At 47.7% G+C, this 17,593-nt stretch overlaps 1 protein-coding gene across 3 annotated transcripts in view; it reads right to left on the bottom strand.

Moving 5' to 3' along the window:
- Positions 1-12,368: 12,368 nt before the first annotated feature.
- The window catches only part of PLS3 (plastin 3), a 61,518-nt gene continuing 56,293 nt past the window's right edge, over positions 12,369-17,593 (bottom strand). For all 3 annotated transcript variants that reach the window (XM_063141615.1, XM_063141614.1, XM_063141616.1), the window contains exons 16-17: positions 16,670-16,794; positions 12,369-14,012 (exon numbers count right to left, since the gene is read on the bottom strand). In XM_063141615.1, coding sequence (XP_062997685.1) covers positions 13,880-14,012; positions 16,670-16,794 — 258 coding nt within the window. In that variant the 3' untranslated portion in view covers positions 12,369-13,879. The remainder of the gene's footprint in view (positions 14,013-16,669; positions 16,795-17,593) is intronic.

Here is a 17,593-nt window from a genome sequence, read left to right as displayed (position 1 = left end):
GCAGGCCATTCCACAGTCTGGGAGCAGCAGAAGAGAAGGTCCTCTGGGTAACAGTTGTCAGCCTAGTTTTGGCTGACTGTAGTAAGTTCTTCCCAGAGGACCTGAGTGTGCAGGGAAGATTGTATGGGAGAAGGAGATCCCGCAGGTCGCCTGGATCCAAACCATGTAGGGCTTTAAAGGTAATGACCAACACTTTATACTTTGCCCAGAAACTAATTAGCACCCAGTGGTGTGTTTTTAAAACTGGCATAATATGGTCACCCCTAGATGTACCAACCTGGCTGCCATTTTTTGAACTAGTTGAAGTTCCCGGACTAGGCACAAAAGTAGCCCTATGTATAGCACATTGCAGAAGTCGAGCCACGAAGTTACCAGCGCGTGCACTACCGTCTTTAGGACTTCTGACTCTAGGAAGGGGCGCAGCTGGTGCTGCGAAACTGATAGTATGCTATCAGCTGAAACTGATAGTAGGCACTCCTCGCCGTTGCATCTATCTGGGCTGTCATTTGGAGCGACGGATCCAGGAGTAACCCCAAGCTGAGAACACAGTCTTTCAGGGGGAGTGTAGCCCCATCCAGAACCGGTTGACACACCTCCAAACCCAGGTTGCGGCCTTTGACAGCAAGCACCTCCGTCTTGTCTGGATTCAGCTTCAGTTTGTTTTAACTCATCCAGCCCATTACCGCCTCCAAGCATTCATTCGGAGGAGACACACTGTCCTTAGCTGACGCTGTTGCTGAAGGCATAGAGAAATATATTTGGGTGTCATCGGCATACTGATACCACCCTACCCCATGCCTCTGGATGATCTCTCCCAGTGGTTTCATGTAGATGTTAAACAGCATTGGGGATAGGATGGCGCCTTGTGGTACACCACACGACAGCTCCTTCTTTGAGGAGCAGCTATCCCCCAGCATCACCATCTGGAACCTTTCCGAGTGGTAGGACCGGAGCCACTGGAGCACAGTTCCCCCGATCATTTTCACTGTGAGGTTTTGCAGAAATGCAACACAGCTCCTTTTACTCCTTTCTGCTGTACACCTTGTGGGCACCACAGTTGCCATATGCAAATCTGTCTAGCTCAGTACTACTGCCTTCCCCAACCTGGGCTACAATGTGTTGGACTACGATCCCGCCAGCCCCAGCCAGCATGTATAGTTGTAGTCTGGAGGTGCAGAACCTAGAGGAGTAAATGTGGCCTTCTGGGGATCTCAATCTGGCCCTCCGGCGTTGCCCAGAAGGCCACACTCCCAACCTCTCCACCAATCGTTGGCTGGCTTCCAAGCTATTGTGCAGTTTTCCCCTCCCCATTCTAAAAGGTTGAAATGCCTCTCCAAAGGTTTGGTTACTGGTAGGAAGTGCTTAAAGCAGAAATATGCTGGAATTTTGCTGCCTCCCTCTTTTGCCTTTGCGTCCACCCACCACTGGAATGAGAGCTCTGGCGCTTCTCCAAAACGAAGACTCCAAAATAGAATTGGGCCCTTGGTCTGAAAAAGACAAAATGGGAACTCCAAAATGGAAACAGGAAACTTCAAAATGTAGACTCCAAAATGGGATTTGGCCCTTGGTCTCAAAGCGCCGAAATGGAAACTCTAAACAAGGAAACGTCAAAATGGAGTTTGGCTCTTGGTCTCAAAGAGCCGAAATGGGAACTCCAAATATTCGCCAAGCCTGTACATAGTTTTAATGGTTTTAATTGGTTTTACTGTTTTGAAATTCTACACTACTTTCAACTTATTGTTTAATTTGTTTTTAGCTGTGTATGTTTCTTGTTTTGCGTTGTTTGTATGAATTTACCTGTACCCTGAGATCCTTGTGATATAGGGGCGGGATGCAAACGTTTTAATAAAATAAAAATAATTAATAAGTAAGATGTGAACTTCAAAATGGAGACTCCAAAATGGAATTTGGCCCTTGATCTGAAAGAGGTTTGACACCCTTGCTGCAGTCCAACGCTTCCAGAAGACACCCGGCTCTCTGACTGGCAGCAGGTCTCTGAAGAGACGCTGTGTATCGGGCCTGGGACCTTTTCCCTGCAAAGCTGGTAATCTGCCTTTGAGCTACAACCTTTCCCCCTTTCTCTTCTCCGTATCCATGTCCAAAATATTTGTCTGCTGAGGGAAACGTCTCTTGCATAATATGGAGTGGGACCTAGTACACAGAACCTGGGCCAGATTAATAAACGCATTAGCATTTCAGCCATTTTTATGGCTTCACACTTCATGGGTTTTGAATTAGCGACAAGATCGAACATCTCTCTGCATTGAATATCTTGTAGGTTGGGGCTCGTGTGCATGCGTGGAATCCCTCCAGTTTCCAAATATGAGCAAAGTTTCACAGCAAATTGAGAAAATAATAAGAATCGCAAAGGGGGGTGGGTTCAGAAACCAGATTTCCTGTAAACAATGAAGTTCATCTGTTTGCTTCTAAATCAAGAAATGGGCTTGGAAGAGGAAGCGCTTTCCAGGCTTTTGCGGGGAGGGTGGCTAAACGGCTTCTTTTCACGGAATATTCCAAACAGTACGATATTTCGAAATGTTCTAGCGAGATTGTCAAGTAATACTCTTGAGCTCAAAAACGCCTTGACGTGCCAAGTCCTCAATGTGGGATCCAAATGCAAGAAGCACTTGCAGGTTCACACTTGCTACTTTTAAGGAGACTGGGGAGGGAAAATGAAATATGAATAATAGAATAGCAGAGTTGGAAGGGGCCTACAAGGTCATCGAGTCCAACCCCCTGCTCAATGCAGGAATCCACCTAAAAGCATGACTGACAGATGGTTTTCCAGCCGCCTCTTGAAGGCCTCTAGTGTGGGAGAGCCCACAACCTCCCTAGGTAACTGGTTCCATTGTTTTTCCTGATGTCCAGCTGGAATCTGGCTTCCTGTAACTTGAGCCCGTTATTCCGTGTCCTGCACTCTGGGAGGATCGAGAAGAGATCCTTCCTCTTCCAAGCCCTTTTAAGTATTTGAAGAGTGCTACCATGTCTCCCCTCAATCTTCTCTTCTCCAGGCTAAACATGCCCAGTTCTTTCAGTCTCTCCTCATAGGGTTTTGTTTCCAGACCCCTGATCATCCTGGTTGCCCTCCTCTGAACACGCTCCAGCTTGTCTGCATCCTTCTTGAATGGTGGAGCCCAGAACTGGATGCAATATTCTAGATGAGGCCTGACCAGGGCCGAATAGAGAGGAACCAGTACCTCACGTGATTTGGAAGCTATACTTCTATTAATGCAGCCCAAAATAGCATTTGCCTTTCTTGCAGCCATATCACACTGTTGGCTCATATTCAGCTTGTGATCTACAATTCCAAGATCCTTCTCGTTTGTAGAATTGCTGAGCTAAGTATCCCCCATCTTGTAACTGTGCATTTGGTTTCTATTTCCTAGATGTAGAACTCGGCATTTATCCCTATTAAAGTTTATTCTGTTGTTTTCAGCCCAGCACTCCAGCCTATCAAGATAACTTTGAAGTTTGTTTCTGTCTTCCAGGGTATTAGCTATCCCACCCAAGTTTGTGTCATCTGCAAATTTGATAAGCGTTCCCTGCACCTCCTCGTCCAAATCATTAATAAAAATGTTGAAGAGCACTGGGGCCAGGACTGAGCCCTGTGGTACCCCACTCTTTACCTCCCTCCAGTTTGAGAAGGTACCGTTGATAAGCACTCTTTGAGTCCAATTCTGTAGCCAACTGTGGATCCACCTAATAGTTATTCCATCTAGCCCACTTTTAGCTAGTTTGTTAATCATAATGTCATGTGGTACTTTGTCCAAAGCTTTGCTGAAGTCAAGATATATGACACCCCCATCCTACATATCGCACAGAATATAGGTCAAAAGGACATTTTGGCACCATGATGCAGCCCTCTTCAGGGAACCAAAGTGTCCTGAAGGCAGAGCATTTGCTAGTCTTGGGTGTGTGCCAGAAACCTGCAGTGACACGCTCCTTCAGCCTTTGGAGGATTAAATCTGGCCACACGTTTGCCCTGGAACAATGCTACTTTCTCCGCCGTGCTTCATCACCTTCAACCTTGTGTTGTTGTTTTATCATTCATGTGTTTTAGCACATACATTAAAAAGTCTTTTGGCAAGCAGGAATATGTGATAACAAAGGCCCCGTTCAAACAAGATGCTAAACCATGCTGCTTAACCACAATGCATTCCATTAACCATTTTGTGGTTTAGCGTGTTGTCTGAACGGGGCCAAAGAGTCTTGTGGCACACTTATTTACTTATTTATTTACTTATTTATTCATTCCATTTATATTCCGCCCCCATAGCCGAAGCGCTCTGGGCGGTTAAAAGCTAACACATATATTATGCCATAAATCAGTCAGCCCCAACTTGGTGCCCTCTTCAGAAGTGTTAGACTACAATTCCCAGCATTCTGGGAATTGTAGTCCAGCACATCTGGAGGGCACTAGGTTGGGGAAGACTGACATAAGCTTTTGTGGACAAGAGAGTCCATTTCATCAAGGCAATAATTCTTCCTTCCTTCCTTCTTTGATAACAATGCTTGAGTGTGGGTTGCTGTTGAACCATGGATAGTTTGTGGGTTAGCGTGTAGTCTGAACCCAGGACCTTTTCCATCGGGTGGCTTGTTAACCACCCTGAACAACCCAACAACAAACCATGGCTTCTCAAGGTGGCTTGTTCAAGAAAAATAAGCCACACTGCGTGGTTAACAAGCCACCCTGCAGAAAATGTCCTGGGTTCAGACAACACCTTAACCTACAGTTCAACAAAAAGACCACGGTTCAACAACTGAGCGTGGGTTAGTGTGTTGTGCGAACCCAAATAAGCTGCAAATTTAGGGTTTGGGAATAAAATGGGTATTTTGGATATTAGAGAATACAAGCAGGGCTTACAACAAAATGTTGGCCATGTGGAATGCTGCCGTCGAGAGTGCCAGACAGTGTATTTCGCCACCCACCCACCCAGCTGTCAGAGAGCATTCCATGCCGTCTGACCATGCTCAGTCCCATTGGGGCATATCCTCAGAGTGGGGGAAGTTGGAGGCAGTTTTTCCTAAATAATTTTTAGTATTCCTGTAAGCCTTGGGATTCCCTTGAGCCTGCTGACACCTGCCTCTCGTGTGGGTGTTGTTGTTGTTTTAGCGACATAACTGATGCTTCAGAAATAGAAGGAACGAATGGAACGCTGCAACAAAATGTTGCATTGCGGGGTGCTGCCGTTCAAGATTCCAGCCACTCCCATTTCCGCTTCCCCTCCTTTGCTTTTCCATCCCTCTCCCCTGCCATCCCCGCCACGGTAACTGTATTTCATGGCCATGCCCAGTTTTCACAGAGGTGTTTGGAGAGTTCCACATTCGAAAGAGAGGGAATGAAGTCACAGGGATGATCAGCGATTCCTCCCTCTAGAATGTGGGCTCGGTTTTGCTCGGCCTCCTTTTGCGTTGCGTGCGCACGCCGCTTCAAGCGCGGGGAGCGGAGTCGGAGAGGGATCTGCGGAGAAAAGGGAGGAGGGAGGGAGAGCCTCAGGAGACACTGAATGCATGAGGAAAGAGGCCCCCTTCTGACTAGGAATGGATAGAATTTGACCCAGGGACAGCACCCTCTTAATCAATGTGTCTGGGAGAAAAACTAGAGAAATCTCCTGCAGAGAAGAGACACCCGGAGCTGTTAAAATCTGTGCAAAGATTGCGCTCGGCCTAGGAATGCTGGAGAAATCCACTATGGGACTCAGTGAGGCTAGAAGCCCATGGATCTGATCTCTAGTCTGCAGTGGACCACTTAACCCACCCACCCTTACTGAGTGTCCTTGGATTTCATGCAGGGTGGCTCTCCTTCTTTCTAAAAGGCACAACAGGGCTAATGGGTGATGTCAGTGGCCTATTATGGGGAAATTATGGCCATAATTGGTGTATTCTGCTTGACTGCTGGCCGGCACATCCTAGAGACCACGTAACACTGGTCTTAAAGGAATTGCACTGGCTGCCTATACACTTCCGGATAGAATTCAAGGTGTTAGTAATGACGTTTAAAGCCCTACATGGCTTGGGACCTCGATTCTTGAGGGAGCGCCTCTCCCTATATATGCATGCCTGAGAATTGAGATCTGTTGCAGGAGCCCTTCTCCGCATCCCACCAACACAACATATACGCTATGATGGGACATGGGAGAGGGCTTTCTCTGTGGTGGCACCCCGACTGTGGAATGCCCTCCCCTTGGAGGCCTGACTGGCGCCAACGCTGATGTTATTCCGGTGCCAAGTAAAAACATGGCTTTTTAACAAAGCCTTTAATGGTTAAATTCGCCTGGCTTGCACGTTGCTTTAACTGTTTTCATTGGTTTTTACTGCTTTTAAATTATGTACTGTTTTTAACGTGATTCATGGTTTAATTTGTTTTTAGCTGTGTGTATTTATTGTTTTATATTGTATGATTTTATCTGTACACCGCCCTGAGATCCTAGTGATATAGGGCAGGATACAAATGTTTTAAATAAATAAATAAATAAATAATAAAGCACTTCTATGTACATTAAGTGCTTTATGGCTTCAAATGGCATCAAATACACTAAATACGGCCATCATTTTCCCATGATAGGCTAATGGCGGCCACCATTAGCCTATTGCGCCATTCAGAAAGACAGAGAGCTGCCAGGTTCCAGGGAAATCTGTGGGGCCCCAAGCAACCCCGGATTTCCCCATGGCGGGGACACACACACACACACACCAGGACCAGACATCAGGGGCTTGGCCCATCCCTAGTTCAGCTGGTCACAAGGGCTAGCTAACACATCATTTTAAGCCCAGATAGAGGCTTGGAGTGTGGCAACGAGGGACAGGGCCTTTTTGGTGGTGGCCCCCAGACTATGGAACGATCTCCCTAACGAGGCTCACCTGGCACCAACGCACCAATCTTTCCGGCGCCAGGTTAAGACTTTCCTCTTTGCCCAGGCATATGGCAGCACATCTTAATCACATACATGTTTAGTTTTTTAAAAAACAGTTTTTAATGCTTTATGTGTATATGTTCTGTGTTTTAGAATTTTAAATTTTGTATACTCGTTTTTATCTTAATTTTAGAATTTCTGTAAACCGCCCAGAGAGCCCTGGCTATGGGGGCAGTATATAAGTGCAATCAATCAATCAATCAATCAATCAATGTCTTTGTGCCAATCCTCCATTTGCCAGAAATCCAGACATCCGTCTTCCCTGGGGCTTGTTGTGTGTACACCAAGGCACAGCAAATGCCTGAAATTCAGCTGCGGATCCACTCTGCAGTACACGGAGCTTAAACTTCCTTCCCCGGGTAGAAAAGCGAGGGGCTGCCACAGACCAGATGGGTAGCCGTTGCAGGCAGCAGGGCCCCAGCCGAACATAAGGCACGAGATAATCATCCCACGGCTGTTCTCCTTCCATCGCCGTTAGATCCACAGCCGCGTCGATTTGGTTTTGTTGTGCAAATGCGGACTGTGCTTCTGAGTTCCACATTTTTCTGAATTCCCAGGCACTGGTGCAGCAAGGTAATTTTGGGCCCTGGATTTAATGTTCTCATGTTTATGGGGTGAGGGGAGCATCAGTCATCCATCTGTATTACTTCAGTTTGTGAAGAACACGGCTGCCATTTCTCTTCTTCTTCGTTTTCTTCTTCCTGAGATATTGAAACGACGACACAACTGTTCGCTGACCCCGATTTACAAATCAGAGCTGGGGATGTCCATCGCTAGGAAATCCAGTTCTTTTTTTGGGCTCAGTGGAGTTCCGCGGCCTGGACGACTTGCTTTGCATCGGCAAGCCGAGCTGGGAGTTGATCCTTCAACTCCAGGAACTTTTTTGCACATTTGGGCGGGGGGGGGGGGAGGTTGTACAATTTACACAAATTTCTGAGCCATTCAAACAAACTATTGCCGAATTTGTGCAAATTATGCAAATTCAGCAGGAAGCCGCACAGGAAAACCCTGAACTCTGCTTTCCAAATAATTTCTCCAACGTCGCTCATCTGAGCATGTGAAGTTTTGCGTTTTAAAAGCACTGAAATCCCAGCACCGTGATGACTACAGGAATATCACGGAGCTGGAGCCTGCTGCCTGACACCCTCATTATCTGGGTCGTCGTGGGTGTGCCTGTGTGTGCGCGTGGGTGTGACTTCACTGTTTCTCCTAGGGATTCTTCGCTCTCATTTGACTAAGACCTTCATCTCTCTTGGCCCGTGAAAGCCGCCATAAGCTCCCTGGAGTTCATGCCACTCAGCCGAAGCCTCGGCGTCCTTCTTAGCCAGATCCGGCGGCCGTTTCTCTCTGGGAAGGGCTGTGCTGTGCAGTCCGTTCTCCTTGCCCGATGCCAGGACATGCGAGTCTTGCTTCTCTTTGCTCTCGTGGCTGCTTCGCTGAGGCGCGGGCCAGGTGGAAGCCCCTCGGCATGTCCTCCCTCCTGTAAATGTTCTCCTGACGACACTATCTACTGCAACAGAGCTGGACTCAGAAGCCTGCCCAAGGAAATTGCCGCCTCCACCATTTCACTGAATCTGTCCAACAATTTCTTGCGTCTGCTGACCGCCGACGCCTTCAGCAACCTGACCTTCCTGGACAGCCTCCGGCTGGATCACAACAACTTGACTTTCTTGTACCCAGGAGCTTTCAAGTCCCTCTGCAACTTGAGGGTCCTCCACCTCAGCAGGAATCCCCGGCTGACCTACCTTCACGCCAACACCTTCCAAGGCCTGGCGAACCTCATCAGCTTGGATTTGTCACACTGCAACCTCTTTGAGATCCACCCTTTCGTGTTCTCCCACCTGCCCTCGCTGGAAGCGCTCGATCTAACGGCCAACAACATGCGCTACATCCCGCAGGCCTTCCACAGCTTGACGAGCCTCACGAGGCTGTCTCTGGAGAGGAACCACATCGAAGCCATCGGCAGGGACTCCTTGAAGGACATGGGGGCCTTGAAGGAGCTGAACCTCCGGAAGAACCGCATCTGGACCATCCAGAAGGACGCCTTCCTCTCACTGGACCGCTTGGGCATGTTAAATTTAGGACACAACCTCCTCTCCGATTTGCCTAATCAGCTTTTTGGTGGATTATCTCAGCTCAAGACCATGCATCTGGAGGCCAACAGGCTGAGCCGGATCGGCTGTCCCTTTAGCAGCCTGCACAGCTTGAGGAAGCTCTACCTCAACAACAACCGCATCTTGTCCATTGCCGGTTCAGCTTTCGCCCACTTAAAAGAGCTGGACTTCCTTCACTTGAACAGGAACAACCTGAGCTACCTCTCCACCCATCTCTTTGTGGACCTGCCCAAGCTGAGATACGTCTTCTTGTCCCACAACCCCTGGCAGTGTGACTGTGCCATGCTATGGTTCGCCACCTGGATCCTGACCTACCAAGGGGTCATTGAGGGCCTCCACTGTGCCTTTCCGGCTGTCCACAACACGTCTCTCCTTGGCACCCTGGCTCAGGATGCTTTAGCCAGCTGCCCACCACCACCGGAGCTACCAAAAGACGATGCCTGCGACGCCCCCCAACAAAACAGAGCTTCTCATCTTCCTGTGGTCTCCAAGACATTTCTCTGCCTCCTGATCCCCTGGTGGGCCCGGGGGTGCTCAGCTGCTTTCTCCTTCCCCAGATGACCAGCTGCCGCTGCAGTCTGCTCATGGCGTAGGTGCTTTGAGAACCATGCCCTCCTTGCTTGCCTATTAAAAAGGGATGAACTTCTTATCCTTTGGGGGAATGTGTCTGTCATTGAGTCCCTCTTATGTATTTGGTTCGTTCTGCCAAAGTGCAATTAACGCTTCTGGCACGCGAACAAGATGCGAATTTCACTGTGTTTTATTTGACTGGGCTGGAGGTAAGCAGGCATGCTTAAGAGGGCTAAAGGTTCATGAGGTCAAGCTAGGTGTCAGGGCTCAGGGGTGTGTGTGTGTTTTAATCTGTAATACTTCTCTGCCTCTTACAAGACAGCTGTCAAAGAGTGCTTTAATGCCCACATTTGCAGGCTATGGGAGACCACACTTGGAATACTGTGTACAGTTCTGGTCACGAGACAGAGAGAGAGAGAGAGAGAGAGAGAAATTAAGTGGACTGGGAACAGGGCTGATGGGATTGTCCTGCTCCCAAAGGAGGAGAGAGAGAGAGAGAGAGAGAGAGAGAGAGAGAGAGAGAGATTGTATAGCTAAGAAAAGTGCAGAAAAAAGCAATTGAAATGGTCAAGGGGCTGGGGTATCTCCCCAACGAAGGAAAGTTACAACAGCTTGGATTGTTTAGCTTGAGAAAAAGGAGGCTAAGGGGAGACATGACAGAGGTGTACAAAATGATGCATGGTATGGAGAATGTGGACAGGGAGACATCCCACCCCCTTTTAAAATACTAGAACCCAATAGAGGTCACCCCATAAAGCCGATTGGCGGGAGATTCGGGACAGAGAAAAAGAATTACTCCTTCACTACGTAACTCACTACCACAAGATGTAGTGATGGCCACCAGTTTGTTTGGCTTTAAAAGAGGTTTGGATAAATTCCTAGAGAAGGCTACTAATCCTGATGGCTATGTGCTACCTTCAGAATCAGAGGCAATAAGCCTATATACCTGTTGCTGGGGAACATGGGTGAGAGGGTGCTGCTGCACCCATGTCCTGCAGCTGAGTTTTTCCACAGGTGGCTGATTAGCAGATATACGAACAGAATGTTGGACTAGATGGACCTTGGCCTGATCCAGCACAGCTCTTCTTACGCAGACCTCATGGCCACATCTGGCCAAATATTGGGACCTTCCTGTTTCTCCCTCCCCCCCCCCCCCGCCTTTTGTGCCTGTAGCCTGCAGAATTCAAAAGCAAGCACATTTCGGTGGGATTTTAGTTCGTCCTATTAAAGGTATTGCCCAACTGTGGATTTTTTTCCCTTCTTCTCAGGCACAGCTATCTTTGCTTCTTCATTTTTTTTAGATGGTTTAAGTAAACATGAATTATGGCTCAGTTTAAGTGTAGGAACAGAACCCCCTGGAGCGCTAGCCTCCCTCCAAGAGGGAGGGAATTTCTGCCTGGAAGCATGACCTCTTCACCCTCTTGTGCTCGGCTTGTGGACATGTGTCAGATCCTATATGTTTCCTCCTGGCAGTGATAAGGCAAAATACCAGTGGGCTTAAGAGATAACGAGAGAGAGAGAGAGAGAGAGAGAGAGAGAGAGAGAGAGAGAGAAAGAGAGAGAGTTGCAGAAGCTGGAAGGAACCACGAAAGCAGTTTCCCGTTCCCATCTTTTGCTTTCCAGACCTTTGAGGAGCACCACCTGGTGATCAAAGGAAGCTACAGCAGACGAAAAGCAAAGCTGGCGTTGGCCATATGCAAAATCCCAAAATCCCTATTAGTGTAATACCTTTATTAGCCCCAAGCAAAAGATTGCCAGTAAATAAATAAAAATGCAAGCGTTTCAGATCGCAAAATCTTTTGGGTGGCCTAATAAAGGTATTGCGCTAATAATGATTATCTGGCACTATAAATTGCAGGAGCAAAGCGCCCTGATCTGGATGGTGACCGCTGCGGGGGTTTGGAGGGTAAAGCCCCCACACCACAACTGATGTGGTATTGGCCTCCTGCGTTTACACTAGAGTTTTAAAAAAATGACACACATAATGGCCTTAGCTTGATGGCAGGTTTGCCTGAGTTGATACCCAGGATCGCCCCTGTGCGTCCAGATGATGTACAGGGGATCCCGGGCTCAGGCAGGGGTCAACCCTCCCTTGCCCCGGGGTAATGGGCACCACTTTTGGCCCGGTATTTCCCGTGGCCTCGGGCGTGTAGACCGTTCCGCCACTTTTCCCGGCTACCGCAATTACTCACGAGCAGCCAGGAAAAGCGGCGGATGGGGCGCAGCGCTCCTCAGGGCTAGGGTGGGGGAAGCAGGGAAAGCCATTAAATTTTTTAAAAAAACACTTACCTGAGCGCACGAGCGTTCGTGCGCATGGCCCCTTTAAGAAGAAAAAAAATTGCGGATGCGACAGGGTCCTTTCTTGACCTCGTCGCGCCTGAGGTGTACACTACGTCGAGAGCCCGCGATAATTGCATCGCGGGCTCTCCCCTCCTCATCACCGGATTATCAGGTAGGTCTAGCAAAGGCCAATGTGTCTCCTTGCTACATGTTGATGTCATGTCTGTTTAGGCCCTAAGGCAGCGTCATACATCCAGGAAGTACCTTTTGGAGAAGAACAAGATCCCCCCAGTCTGCTTTTATTATTTTTCTGCAAGAATCCTAGCATTCAGTCAGTGTTTCCACCAGAACATTCCCATGGTGCTGAAGGTGGCTGTGGCATCACTGAAGGCACCCACCCACCCACTCCCTAAGTGGATTTTCAACACCAGGGTTTGTACCAGTCCGGTCCCAGGAGAAGGTGTGTTTGTTCACAGAAACCAGATTGGCCTGTACTTAAACGATTTTATTTCATCTATTGCTTTGCCACCATATTACATCACTTGGAATAGCAATATGACCTCAAGCGTAGCTAACAGCTTGCCAAAGCTGGAGTACATTTGCTCCTATGGATAAACTGCCTTCTCTTTGGTGACAGCATTTTCCTTTTTTATTTATAAAAAATAGTTTCTTAAATCTCGGCACATTCCGCTCTTCAAGTTACTGGTCCCTGCTGTTTGTGGAATTGGCCTGGTCCCGCCTATCTAGCTCCTTTCACACAGTTTTAACGAGCACCTAAGCATCTTAAATATTTAAAAAAAGAAAAATAAAGGAAAAAAAGATGTTTTTCATGCAGATTCTGGAAAAACAGAACAAAACACAAAAAATGTCTAAAGCAAAATACAAACCGAAGCAAGGTAACATACAAAAATGCATTTGTTTGATACTCTGGGTTTAATTAAGCCATTGGGCAATGCAGGCCTCTGGAGGTGGTACTTCTCGTGAAAATTAGCAAAAAAATAAAACCTATTATGCTTGTGTTGGTAAAATAATGGAGAATATCATTACATTGAACAGGAAAAAAGTGCAGCACCATTTATCAAAAATACTGCTGGAAGACTGATTTTCAGAAGTACCTTATTACCGTCCCCATACGCGCTATTCCACAGGATACTGAATGCGGCAACTGTGCACAGAATGCAGCTTCCCGAGCGTGAAAACTTTTATTTAAAACCGAAAACAAGTTCCTAGCCCTTCTGGAAGCAAAGATATGCTTAAAGGGTGTGGTTCAACAGGAGCTGAAACTCAGAAGCCTGAGAAATGTCACAATACGATTTTCCAGGGGGTGGGAGTGGGCTTGAGACGTAGCCCCTTCCCCATGACTAAACCATGCAGATCGGATTATTCCAACTAATTTTAAAAACTGCAAAATGGATAACGCCAAATAATAGAAATTATGCAGTCTCGCCCAGTTTGTATAACCGATGCCAGCTGCAAATTACAACTTTTCTGAGTCAGGACATTGGTTTGTTTTTCTCTTCTTTTCATGGTTACTGCCCTTGCATCAATGAACCTAAAGCCAGTTCAATGACAACGCAACCCATTGGAAACAAATAAAAATAGGCTTTTCTTTTTTAAGACAGAAGAGTGAGATATGTCACCTTTAAGACCTAGGCCAGAAGAGCTCTGGCAACCCACCAGAGAACTGAGAGTCTGCGGCAGAACGCCTCCATCGCTTGTGCCAGCAGCCTGCTTCAGGAAGATACATAGAAATGTTTTCCACGGGCACTTGAGAAGGCAAACCCATTTAAATTCCCAAGAAAGAGAGCAATTTGGTTGGTAAACATCCCTCCTTTCGAGAATTATCACCACATTCCCGCCTTGCAAAGCAAAACCGAGAGTCCTTCTTTAAAACAAACAAAAAAACCCACGTCAACAGTTCTTTAAGCCGACAGCATTTCGGTCTGGAAGCAGCCGGTCTGGGGGAAGGGAGGCTTGGGGGCTTTGGTTGAGTGCCAGTTCTTAAACCCTCTTCATTCCTCGGCCCATCAGGCAGGCAAACACGGTCATCACCATCTTCGGTTTCACCTCCACGAGGTCCTCAGGAAGAGCGTAAACACGGGCTCCGATTCTTCTGGCCATTGACACGGCATACCTGTTGCAGGCAAACAAGGAGGTGTTTTAAACCGGTTTCAAACCTCGGCTGGGCTCACTGTATAGGGACCCAAGAGAGAGATTCCTGAAACCCTTGTTAACACATGGATATCGGAATGCCCTTGCAGAAACAGTTCTTTTTCTTCTGAGTGATACCAACAGTTATGTGACACATAAAGTGGCGTTGTTTACACTGGCAGCAGAAAAGATAAGGAAGACAAAATTGCCATAAACTGCCATGGAGATTCAGACTGCTGAGTGAAAGCTGAGTTTTAGTTATGGTAAATTTTAAGTTATCTGTGTACTTTCGAGGTATTTGTATTACTGTATATATGGATGGATGCCTTCTTTCGAAGTATTTGTCATGGCCTTTCGATAGTACAATAAACTTTGGATTGACTACAATCTACTCATGCGTGTCGGGATCTGGGACCATAAGGGTTTTGTTTCCCCGTGTTACCACGCATGACTTTGAAAATGGCTCAGGAGCTGCAGCTTATGCAAAATGCCAAGGTCATTTGAGAGGCCATCAGTGAGGGAGGAAGCAGCAGCCAGGCACCTCTCCACCGTGCCTGGGTCCAGCTCCAGCTGAGAGCCCCCTCCCTCCTGCTACCAACTGTCTCTGCAGAGGCCACCAGTGAGGGAGGAAGCAGTAGCCAGGCACCTCTCCACCGTGCCTGGGTCCAGCTCCAGCTGAGAGCCCCCTCCCTCCTGCTACCAACTGTCACTGCAGAGGCCACCAGTGAGGGAGGAAGCAGCACCCAGGCACCTCTCCATCGGGCCTGGGTCCAGCTCCAGCTGAGAGCCCCCTCCCTCCTGCTACCAACTGTCTCTGCAGAGGCCACCAGTGAGGGAGGAAGCAGCAGCCAGGCACCTCTCCATCGGGCCTGGGTCCAGCTCCAGCTGAGAGCCCCCTCCCTCCTGCTACCAACTGTCACTGCAGAGGCCACCAGTGAGGGAGGAAGCAGCAGCCAGGCACCTCTCCATCGGGCCTGGGTCCAGCTCCAGCTGAGAGCCCCCTCCCTCCTGCTACCAACTGTCTCTGCAGAGGCCACCAGTGAGGGAGGAAGCAGCACCCAGGCACCTCTCCATCGGGCCTGGGTCCAGCTCTAGCTGAGAGCCCCCTCCCTCCTGCTACCAACTGTCACTGCAGAGGCCACCAGTGAGGGAGGAAGCAGTAGCCAGGCACCTCTCCATCGGGCCTGGGTCCAGCTCCAGCTGAGAGCCCCCTCCCTCCTGCTACCAACTGTCTCTGCAGAGGCCACCAGTGAGGGAGGAAGCAGCAGCCAGGCACTTCTCCATCGGGCCTGGGTCCAGCTCCAGCTGAAAGCCCCCTCCCTCCTGCTACCAACTGTCTCTGCAGAGGCCACCAGTGAGGGAGGAAGTAGCAGCCAGGCACCTCTCCACCGTGCCTGGGTCCAGCTCCAGCTGAGAGCCCCCTCCCTCCTGCTGTCAACTGTAACTGCTGAACTTTACAACTAAGATTGTAGTGCCTGGATTTGCTTTCCTTTCCCCCCTCCTCCTCCTCCCTCCCAATCCCCTTTCCTTTTGTGTCATGTCTTTTAGATTGTAAGCCTCTGGGCAGGGACTGTCAAGAAATACTTTTGTAAGCCGCCGTGAATGGCGGCATAAAAATCCTTAAATAAATAAAATAAATAAGGTCAGCTCGATAGCAGGGACCAGAAATTCCAAACGTATAGCACGGATTCCAGCCTGCCTGCACTGGCGGCTAGATGTTTCAAGGCGCTTGTCTTGCCCTATAAAGCCTCACATGGCTCAGGACCGCAATGCCTAATGGAGTGTCTTTCCTGGGATGAACCTCATGGTACACTACAGTCTTCTTCTGAAGCCCTTCTCTAATTGCCTCTGTTGAGGAAGGTTTGGAAGGTGGCAACGAAGGAGGCCTTCTCAGTGGTGGGCCCTAAAATTGCAAAATGCCAGGCGCCAATATTGTCATCAGTTTGGCATCAGGTTAAGTCCTTGTTCTACTCTCAGGCCTCATCTACACCAAGCAGGATAAAGCACTATGGAAGCAATATGAAAGCAGTATATAAGAGGCAGGAGCCACACTACTGCTTTATAGCGGTACTGAAATGCACAGACAACTGTTGGGGCCCATTGACACATACCATATACCGCTTTCATAGTGCCATATCCTGCTTGGTGTGGCTCCTGCCTTTTATATACTGCTTTCATAGAGCAATATCCTGCTTGGTGTAGATTAGGCCCCAGGCATTTAACAGCATATCATAGGGATTTTATGGGGTTCCTAGAATCATAGAATAGCAGAGCTGGAAGGGGCCTACAAGGCCATCGAGTCCAACCCCCCGCTCAATGCAGGAATCCACCCTAAAGGGTTCTGGGATTTCTTATTGCTGATTGTAAAATTTATATTTATACTTTTTGTATATATATTTTTAAATATATATATATATATATATTGTGCTACTATGTTGTATTTTTAAGGTTTGGATTTTGTAAACTGCCCAGATAGTTTTGGTGGTTGGGCAGTGTAGAAATGTAATTAATAAAATGAAAGATCCTGAGAGCAGATATTTAGGACTGTAAGATTGTCAGCATGGAAGCAGAGTTCGGAGCAAGTGGGCAGGATCCTCAGAAAACAGGACAGCAAGAACAAACAGAACTAGAGAGACTTACTTGGCGTTACTGTGCTTGTCTTCTTCTGACAGGTCTCCTGTCTTCACAAGGTCATAATTTATACAACCAGGTTGAATAGCATCAATTAAATCCACAACCGCCAAGCTGCTGCTAATACTCTTGTCCTAGAGACGAGCAAAAGGAGTGATGTCAACATAATTTAAAACGGAGGATGGGGGTGGGGAGAATTGTATGCACGCACAATACACACACTCACATGCACAACACACATAAAACAGCTCAAATGTACGAAAAACACAAACACAGTGGAATTGGCAACAACTGTGACGCTTGGGAAGAACTGGTGTCTCCCACCTGAGGCCTGCCTCTCCATGTTAACACTGCTCAATATCTATAGTATTACGAACAAAGTATCTGCAAAGTTTCTTTTCCAGAAAGTACCATCGGACTAATTGGTCAGAAGTTGCTTTTTCATTAAGGGGTTTGGAAAAGGTAGTTTCTTTTGCGAGTGCAAAGATACATCAGCATTTTTTAGCTGTGCATGTGGGTAGATCTTTGACGAGATCTGATTTTACCCACATATTGCTTTGTTGTTGTTGTTCTTTGGAAATATGACTTTGTAAAGATCAGTGGTCTGGATAAAGAAACTATTAACTACGTCTTTTTTTAAAAAAAAATGTTGTTTTTACAGTCTGGTGTAACATCTTACTCTGTATTTGTCTCATGGTGGTTATGTACCGTATTTCTTCGATTCTAAGACGCCCTTTTTTCCCATATAAACATCTCTAAAAACGGGGTGCAACTTAGAATCGCGGGTGCGATTATTATTCTTAGAAGAACAGGTTGCTTACCTGTAACTGTGGTTCTTTGAGTGGTCATCTGTGCAGTCACACTATGGGCTCTGCGCTTGCGCTGAGCTGAGCTTCGGAAAGGATCAGTAGCTGAGTAAAAAACCGTTTAGAA

This window comes from Elgaria multicarinata, chromosome 15 (genome assembly GCF_023053635.1).
Source record: "Elgaria multicarinata webbii isolate HBS135686 ecotype San Diego chromosome 15, rElgMul1.1.pri, whole genome shotgun sequence".
Classification (NCBI taxonomy): domain Eukaryota; kingdom Metazoa; phylum Chordata; class Lepidosauria; order Squamata; family Anguidae; genus Elgaria; species Elgaria multicarinata.
This window is presented reverse-complemented; position numbering and strand designations above follow the sequence as displayed.